The sequence below is a fragment of the Nannospalax galili genome, unplaced genomic scaffold, assembly GCF_000622305.1.
Source record: "Nannospalax galili isolate Female #2095 unplaced genomic scaffold, S.galili_v1.0 scaffold424, whole genome shotgun sequence".
Lineage (NCBI taxonomy): Eukaryota > Metazoa > Chordata > Mammalia > Rodentia > Spalacidae > Nannospalax > Nannospalax galili.
The window spans coordinates 222123-232062 of NW_008352334.1; the positions used below are offsets into that span (position 1 = coordinate 222123).

The window sequence follows — 9940 nt, forward strand, 5'->3', positions numbered from 1 at the left end:
AAGTTCCAAACACTTCCACAGTCCTTCCAAAAACATCAAGGTCAGGTCTGTCAAAGCAATACCCCACTCCTGGTACCAATTTCTGTTCTGGTTTGTTCTTCATTGCTGTGACAAAATACTCTGACCAATACTAACTTGGGGAGGAAAGGGTTTATTCAGTTTACATCTCTCAGGTCACAGTTCATCAGAGAGCCCAAGGGAGGAACTCAGAGCAGGAACCTGGAAGCAGGAGCTGGAGCACAGGCCAGGGGTGGCACCACCCACAGTGGGCTGGGTCCTCTCATATCACTCATCAAGAAGATGCCCCTCAGATATGGCCACAGGCCAGTCCAACAGAGGCAATTACCCAACTGAGGCTCCCTCAACCCAGGTGTGTCGAGTTGACACTAAAGATATCCAGCACAATGCATAATTTTTTGTTGTGGTTGTTTCTGTTGTTGTTTTGAGACAGGGTCTCCCTGCAGCCCCAGCTAACCTGGAACTCTCTATGTAGACCAGGCTGGCCTTGAATTCACAGACATCTGCCTGCTGCTGCCTTCCGAGTATTGGGACTAAAGGCATGCGCCACCACACCCAGAATAATTTTATGTGTTTTATCAGTTAAAATTGTTAAATTTTATGTGTGTGTGTGTGTGTTTTTTTTTCCCGCTCTTTTTGAAACAGGGTCTCCTTGTAGTGCCAGCTGGCCTAGAAGTAGCTATGTAGAGCAGGCTGGTCGTGAACTCACAGAAATCCAGACTGCCTCTGCCTCCTGGGAGTAAAGGCATGGACCACCACGCTGAACATAATTTTATGTGTTTTATCAGTTAAAATTGTCAGGGGCCAGCAAGATGGCTCAGTTGGTAAAGGTGTTTGTCACCAGGCCAGCCAGAGTCCCCAAACCCATATTGTGGAAGGAGATAACTGACACAGAAACAGACACACCAAACACCAGCAATACAAACATAAATATAACGTTAAATTTTAAAATAAATATGTAAGGGGCCGGACGCGATGGTGCACGCCTTTAATCCCAGCACTCAGGAGGCAGAGGCAGGTGGATCTCTGTGAGTTCAAGGCCAGCCTGGTCTACAGGGTGAGTTCCAGGGCAGCTGGGGCTACAGGGAGACCCTGTCTCAAAAAGACAAAAAAATAAAATAAAATAAAATAAAAATAAAAATAAAAATGCTTCTGAGAAGAATGGGAAAGAGAAGAGGTAGATAGGGTTCGTTTATTTTTTTTAATGTGCCTATCCTTCAGTTTTTAAAAGAAAAAAAAAGAAAAAACTATCAATAAACGAATACTCTGATCACTTAAGTTTTCTACAGGTTTCTTCAGCATACTGCCTTGTATGGTAATGTATGTTCACAGCCAGATCACTAACAATGATTGTGTGTGTATATGTATATGTGTGTGTGTGTGTGTGTGTGTGTGTGTGTGTCTAATGAGGCCTCTTAAATTGAATTTGGCAAAAATATCATCTCTAAAATAATTTTTACCTATGCGAATTATTTCCTTCATGATAAAAAATTAAATACAACTTGAAATTAATCGTGTTTCTCTACTTATTCCCTAACCACTGAAATTACCATAAAGAAAAAGTAAGATAAACTTCATTTTATTTTATTTTATTTTTTGGTCTTTTTGAGACAGGGTCTCCCTGTCGCCCCTGCTGGCCTGGAACTCACTATGTAGACCAGGCTGGCCTTGAACTTGCAAAGATCCACCTGCCTCTGCCTTCCAAGTGCTGGGATTAAAGGCATGCGCCACCACACCTGGCTTACTTTAAATGTTTTTTATCCTAAAAATAACAATAAATACAAATGATTATCAGATAGTTTTCTCTTCAATAAGTGAGTCTAATAGATCATTACACCATAGCAAAGACTAAGTTTCTTCAATTTAAATCCAACCAGACCCTGGTCACTTCAATTAATTAAAAAAAAAAGTTATGTGACATGCCTATAGTTTCAACACAATTCTGCAGTATCACAAGCTAACAACCTCTTACTTCAAAATGCTGAGGAGCCATTTAAAAAACAACAACAGAAATCTACAAAACCCTGTCCCGTTAAGAAACAACTGTCAAACTGAGTACACTTTTAATCCCAGTACTTGGGATGTAGGCGGATCTCTGTGAGTTCAAGGCCAGCCTGGTCTACATAGTGAGTGTCAGGGCCAATTGGGGCTACAGAGAGACCCCTGTCTCAAAAAGACCAAATTAAAAAAAAAAAAGAAACAATTGTTAATAAAATACAGCCAATTTTTCTAAAAGAGAGGGAGAAACACTCCTGATACTAATAAATCTCAGATAGTACAAACATATATCTAAATCCAGTTATGATTTTTTTTTGAAGATAGGGTCTCACTATGTAGCCCTGGCTAGCCTGGAACTGGATATGTAGACCAGGCTGACCTTGAACTCACAGAAATTCTGCTTGCCTCTGCCTTTGCATCCAGAATGCTGAGGTAAAAGTTGTGCAACACCAGGCTTATTATGCCTAAGGATATGGATGCCTTAACTAGACTCATCTGAAATGTACTATACTTAGGAGTCTGGGAGAGAGCAGATCATACTTCCTGTCACAAGGTCTCTCTAGTCATAGCTGCTTCTCAAACAGTCTATATAACAAACCACAACCTAAGAGCTCCCAGATGTGGTTTAATAGCTCTAAGGCCAACAGCCTTACTGAATTACACTCTCAAATGACTATGAGACAAAGACATTTAAAGAAATTTAAAAGATATGGATGCCTGGAGGACGAGGCAGGAAGATCATGAGTTCAAAGCTAGCCTGGGCTACATAGGAAGTCCCTAAAGCCAAAAAACTAGCAAACGAATAAACTTACTTAAATTTTATTAGAGTAAGTTACAAATAACTTCCTGTGTATATTGTAAAACAACTCTGTATTATGGAAAAGTGAAGAATATATACCTGAATTCATTTAGGGCGTCAACTATTCGACTGTATGCCAAACTTCTCTGACTGGCATCAGCTGATCTCCGGCTCATTTTCATAGCCTTGAAAACAATCAATTGCAATTGATAAAACAAATGTTCTTTTGATAGATTTTAGTGTTCTTTAATCTTGCTAACAATATTTTAAAATTACAACACAGAACTCAAAAAGACAGACTTCAAAATAATTACCATTGTGTCCAGAAACAAAATCAATAGCTTTTATTAAATAAACGTTTTAAAAAGTGATTGGTTTGGGAGCTGGAAAGACAGCTCAGTGGTTAAAATCACTGTCTGCTAGCGAGGCACAGTGGAATAACACCTTTAATCCTAGCACTCAGGAGGCAGAAGCAGGCAGATCTCTTTGAAATGGAAGCCAGCCTGGATTACCTACACAGCTAGTTCCAGGTTACCTGAGGCTACAGGGTTGACCTTGTCTCAAAACAAAAACAGAAACAAAAAAAGAACACCGGCTGCTCTTCCTGAGGACTCAGGCTCCATTCCCAGCACCTATGTTGCAGTTAACAACCATGTGTAATTCCAGTTCTGAGTGATGCAACACCTTCTGGCCTCTGTGGACACTGCCATGACAAAGGTACACATAACATAGATGCAGGCAAAACATCATACACATAAAATAAAAATAAAGTGCATAGTTTGGTTAAAAACCAAACCAAAACAAAAATGAATAGTTTGCAAGCTGGTCCTCAAAGAAATGCTTACTAAATTCTATCAATTATTACAGAACTTCAAAAAATTAGTCACATTTGTGTAAAACTAACAGTTCAGTTTCATCTTAAACATGAATAGCCAAACAAGTATTAACAATGAACATTTTAGATTATAGAACGGTGAAGGCGATAAAACATGAAAATACTTTAAAAGTAATCTTCAGTAAGTTCTTTTACTGCCTACCAAATTTTATACAAAGTTCATGGGACTGGAGAAATGGCTCAGCAATTAAGAGCATTGGCTGCCCTCGCAGAAGACTTGGGTTTGAATCCCAGCACCCACAGCACAACAGCTGCACGTACACACGGGCATAACAGTCATACACATAAAATAAAAATACATTTTAAAAATTTAAAAAATAAAGTTTAAAATACTTTTCCAAGTACGTAGTATACATCTGCTGTAGTAACAGTACTTGGAAGTAGAGGCAGAATTATAAGTTCCAGGCTAGCCTGGACTACAGAGTTAGATCCTATCTCAACAAAACCAAACAACAAAAACGAGTGAACCAACAAAAACCCAACCCTCACCATCACCACAAAAACAAAAATCCTCCAAGTAACACAAAATGTTTCAGGCACAAGACCTATGAGTGATGACTTTGGTAAAGATCTACAAAAAAAGGACAGTGGCCAACTTAAGAAAAAATGTGACCAATGTTTAGCTTGAGAAATTTACAGTTATTTTCTCATTTGTCCAGGAAAATGATATATTCAATGTGAAAAATGTCTACGTCTACTTTAGAGGCAGAAAATCCTTATTCATCACTGAGATGTTAAGATCATCTTCAGTCTACCATTCTGTTTTCCTTGCTTCCTTTACATGACCTAAAAGGGAAACTGTTATTTAAATTGAGAAAGTCTACAAAGTACATTTAAAAAGAATTTAAAGATGAATATATACGAAGCACACATTCTTTCAAATGTGTTTCAATAACTTTTTAATGGCTCTGTAATTTAAAAAGTATGGACAGAGAATAATCTCTAACAAAGAAAAGTATAATACACAAACAAAAGACCTAGCCCCAGCAAGACTTTCAGCAAACTGTTAAAGGCGTTCCCCTTGGACAGCAAAGACAGCAATTTTCTTGCTCCTTTTATACCCAATTTTCTAAGTTTAAAAAATTTCAACACAGGCTTTAAGATCCATTCTAAATGAAATTTTTCTCATTAGAAAGTCATTTGTCTTTCCTTTGTACTCTTTTTTTGTTTGCTTGTTGAGACAGGGTCTCACTATGTAGCCCTGGCTAGGCTGGAACTCACTATGTAGACCAGTTTGGCCTTGAACTCACAAAGATCCATCTGTCTCTACCTCCCAAGGGCTGGGATTAAAGGTACACACCACCTTGCCCGGCCCTACTCATTTAAAGAAACATTACGTGTATGTTGTATGTGTGCGTGTGTGAGTTCATGGGTACCATGTATATGTAGGAGCCTTTGGAAGCCAGAAGAGGATGTCAATTCCCCCTTGAACTAACATTAGAGGTGGCTGTGAGCTGCTATGTGGGTGCTGGGAAACAAGCATGGGTCCTCCAGAGGCAAGAGCAGCAAGTGCTTTTAACCACTGAGCCATCCCTGTGGGCTTTGCCTCTGTCCCCTTGAAATAAAAACAAAACAAAACAAAAACTCTTATTTGTCCTTTGCAGTTATATTTAGGTTTCTAACCTGTACCTTACAATTTTCTAAGCTTAGACATTTCTTTTATATACTATCACCAACATTTTTTTGGGGGGGGGGTCTATTTGAGACAGCGTCTCCCTGTAACCCAGCTGGATTAGAACTTGCTATGTAGAAAAGGCTGGCCTTGAATTCAGAGATTACGCCTGCCTCTGCTGGGATTAAAGGGGTGCACTACCACACCTGGCACTAACAGCAACATTTAACACAAATAATTTCTCCCTCTTCACTTTCTTTTGTTGGCTCCACTTAAAAAGCAATCATCTTCCCTCTTGACTGCATGGCCAGTCCTTAACCATCTCTGCTGTGTCCTTTTGTTCTTAAGCCCACTGTTGAAATGCCTGACAACTCAGGCCTAGGATTTCTGTCCTCTTCCCCATCTGATAAATCAGTCCTATGCCTCATAGTACCTTCTTTACACTGATGACTTCTCTAGAATCACAATAAAACAGAGAAAGGTATACAAAGAATGCCATTTTATTTTTCTTTACAATAGCATCTAAAAATAAAGATACTCATTTACCTGCTATTTTATGACTTCAGGAGCAGGCGCTCACTCACAGGCATGCACACACGCACACACAACCCTACCTTTTACTTCAGACACTACAATTTTCCTACTATATTAACTAGATGATAGGCTCTTCGAAATTTAGTTTCTTTTTTTGTTGTTGTTGTTTTGGTTTTTTTTTTTTTTTTTTTTTGTTTTTGTTTTTTTTTTTTTTTTTTTTGGTCTTTTTGAGACAGGGTCTCCCTGTAGCCAGCTGTCCTGGAACTCACTATGTAGACCAGGCTGGCCTTGAACTCCCAGAGATCCACCTGCCTCTGCCTCCCGAGTGCTGGGATTAAAGGCATGCGCCATCACATCCAGCTACAAATTTAGTTTCTAAATGAATTAACAGCCTTGGATTTTTTTAATAGTACGCTCCTTTTAAAAACACTTTAGGAGCATTTTACAGAGCAACTGCGAAACAGCTGTTAATTTTTCTGACAAATGAATAAACATACAGCTTAATAAACAAAAAACCTCCAAAGACAAAGGTGAAGTAAGACATAAGGGACTGCACTCACCTGCTCTATTGCACTCTTTAGTTTGTTCATATGGCTTTCAAACAGAGGAAAATGTGAAAAAAAGAACTCATTGAACTTGTTGTTTTCATCTTCATCTTTGGATAATGAAAAGATTACCCCAATTGCAATCTTCTTTTTCCTTACAATTCCTGGGTTAGGTCCACAGCTTTCATCTGACAGATTAAAGCTTTCTTCTACAGACCTTAAAAATCAACATTTATATTTTTTTAAAATAAAAGCAATTAAATTTGCAATGTAATCTTCTTCCTAATTAAATGTAGGTAAGTTAAAGAGCTTCTGCTGTTATATCAAATTAAATACAAAGTTTTTTTTTTGTTTTTTTTTTTTTTGGAGACAGTGTCTCCTTGTAGCCCCAGCTGTCCTGGAACTTGCTATGTAGACCAGGCTGGCTTGGAACTCACAAAGATCCCAGAGTGCTGGGATTGAAGGTGTGTGTCACCACCCCCATCTGTTCTCAATTTTTTTAAAAAGGCTAAAAAAAATGTCTGAATTATAGGATTTTTTTTTAGATGAATCTGGATAATTTACCCAGAGTTCTAGGATCTACTTATCTTGAGATTATAGGAATAAATGAGCCTGGCGTGGTGGCACATGCCTTTAATCCCAGCACTCAGGAGGCAGAGGCAGGTGGATCTCTGTGAGTTCAAGACCAGCCTGGTCTACATAGTGAGTTCCAGGACAGCTGGGGCTAAAGGAGACCCTGTCTCAAAAAGACCGAAAAAAAAGAAGGAATGAGAGAACTAAGTAAATGAGGAAACGAGACATTTCAATACCTATAATTGTACTTAACATGGAGTAAAGAAAGACCTTTTAAGAATGAGCAAACTGCCCAAACAGAACAATGAAAAATGAATATACCAAAATGTGGTGCAGGAGTGAAGCTCTAAAGCATAAACGTCTCAGAAGAGAGCAAAAGGAACATCGCCACAAAACTAAATTTGGCACAGGCACAACAACAAAACAAGTTAAATTATATAAGAATTAATGAATTATATAAAACTAAAAAATTCTTTTTGGATCAGCCGGGCATGGTGGCACACGCCTGTAGTCCCAGCACTTGGGAGGCAGAGGCAAGCAGATCTCTGTGAGTTCAAGGCCAGCCTGGTCTACATAGTGAGTTCCAGGACAGCTGGGGCTACAGGGAAACCCTGTATCCAAAAAAAAAAAAAAAAAAAAAAAAATCTTTATGAATCACAGGACATCATAATCAACAGATCAAAAAGGTAATCCATGGCACGGGAGAAAATATTTACAAATCACATACTTGGTAATAGACTAATATCCAAAATATATATAAAGAACTATTCTAATACATTAACAAAAGTATTATGATTCAAAACTGGGGCATAAAAATTGAACATATATTTCTCCACAGACGATGTACAAATGACCAAAAAGTACTTGCAAATCACTTCATTAGAATGATGATTATTAGAAGGGGAAAAGAGGTCTAGGGTGTCATTCAGTGGTGGTGCTTCCCTGGAATACAGAAGGCTAAGGGCTCCATCCCCAGGACCAAAACAAACAAAACCCCAAACCAGAAGACAGCACGGGTTGGTGAGAACGTAGAGATATCAGAACTTTTACCATGCTGTCGTGAATGTAAAATCATACAGTCACCATACACCAGTTCCTCAAACATTAAAAATAGAATGACCATGTGACTCAGAAGTGCACTTCTGGGCATATACCCGAAAGAACACAAGGTAAGGACTGAAACTAGTCATTTAAATACCCATATTCATAGCAGATAAAAGGTAAAAAGCAACCTACATGTTCATAGACAGATGAATGGATAAACAAAATGTACTTCTTTTTGTGTGCTTCTGGGCGTGCAGGAACATGTGCATGCATGTGTGCAAAGACCATGTGTGTACAAGCTGATATCAGATGTCTTCCTAAAGCACCGTTTACCTGGAACATGCTAATTTAGCTAGATTGGCTGGCCAGCAAATCCTAGCAATTCTCCTGTCTTTGCCTCCCCAGTGCTGGGAAACAGGTGTACCTTGCTTTTTATATGAGCGCTGGAGATCTGAACTCAGGTCTTCAGATTTGTATAACAAGGACTTTACTGACAGAGTCATCCCCCTAGTCCACGTGCACCTGGCTTTTTATTTGAGTGCTAGAGATCTGAACTCAGGTCTTCAGGTTTGTATAACAAGGACTTTACTGACAGAGTTTATCCCCCTAGTCCAGAAAATGTACTTCTAGTGGAATGTTATTTAGCCATAAATATGAATTTTTAAACATGCTACAACATGGATAAACCTTGAATACACACTAAGCAAAGTAAGTTAGATATAAAAGGCTAAGTCCTATATGACTCCACTTATAAAAGATAATTAGAGCAGTTAAAGTATGAAGAGATTAAAAAAAGAACAGTGAGACTGGAGAGATGGCTCTGTAGTTAAGAGTGTTTGCTGCTCTTCCAGAGGACCTGAATTTGGTTCCCAGTACCCAAGTTGGGAGTTCACAATCACCTGTAACTCCAGCTCCCGGGGAACCGATGCCATCTTCTGGCCTCCTCTGGTACCCACACACATGTGGTCCCCCCAACCTCCGCCACACTCACAACACATAAATAAATAATAAATAAATAAATAACCAAAATAAAAAGTTAAAAATAGAACAGTGGTTGTGAAGGACAATGGAGAGGGGATTGAGGACCAGGGAGCTATTTTTTAATAGCCACAGGGTTTTAGTTCAGAATGATGAAAAAGTTCCAGAATTACATGATGATGGTGGTGTGAAGGTACTTAGTGTCAACGGACCAAACCGTATAGTAAAAAAATGATTAAAACAGTAAACTGGTTTTGTATGGCTTATGACAATTAAAAATAATAAAATTTTAGCCAGGTGTGGTGGTGCACGCCTTTAGTCCCAGCACTCAGGAGGCAGAGGCAGGTGGATCTCTGTGAGTTTGAGGCCAGCCTAGTCTACATAGTGAGTTCCAGGACAGCTGGGGCTATAGGGAGACCCTGTCTCAAAAAGACCAAAGGAAAAAAAATTTTAAAGTTTTCAGTTACAGACTTCAAATACACAAAATACAAGTCTCAGGCTCTAAAATCCTCATATAGACTTAAATTTGAAGCACTATTCCATCATGTTCAAAATCTCAACTTACCATCTAGGAAATACCCCATTTTCCAAACTTGTTGTCTGGCTGCGTCGCCAACGTCGCTGGTAGCTGCTGGCACAGCTTCGGGTAAGTGAAGAGTTTGGGGAGGGAAATGGGGTGATAAGCAAGCTGCTAAGAGATGCTGTTGAGCAGAAGATCAAGTGCAATGTGTAAGTAATGACTAAGCACAGCAGCAAGTTTCTTTGTGATACATTGACAGGTAGAAAAAAAAGTCAAAATTTTTATTTTGTTTCATGAATCTCTCTAAATTTTAAAAACACAGTTTTGGAACAAAGCCTTAGAGAAGAAGAATCACCTATTAATATGTTTTATAAAAGTCTCTCAAACAATTCCTTTTAGTACCCACATCCCAGAAAAAGAGAGC

At 38.8% G+C, this 9940-nt stretch overlaps 1 protein-coding gene across 2 annotated transcripts in view; it reads right to left on the minus strand.

Annotated features, from left to right (window-relative positions):
- Window positions 1-9940, minus strand: part of Fnip1 (folliculin interacting protein 1) — a 112963-nt gene that overhangs the window by 32587 nt on the left and 70436 nt on the right. For both annotated transcript variants that reach the window (XM_008849305.3, XM_008849304.3), the window contains 2 exons: window positions 6417-6618; window positions 2915-3000 (listed from right to left, as the gene is read on the minus strand). In XM_008849305.3, the coding sequence (XP_008847527.1) occupies window positions 2915-3000; window positions 6417-6618 (288 nt within the window). The remainder of the gene's footprint in view (window positions 1-2914; window positions 3001-6416; window positions 6619-9940) is intronic.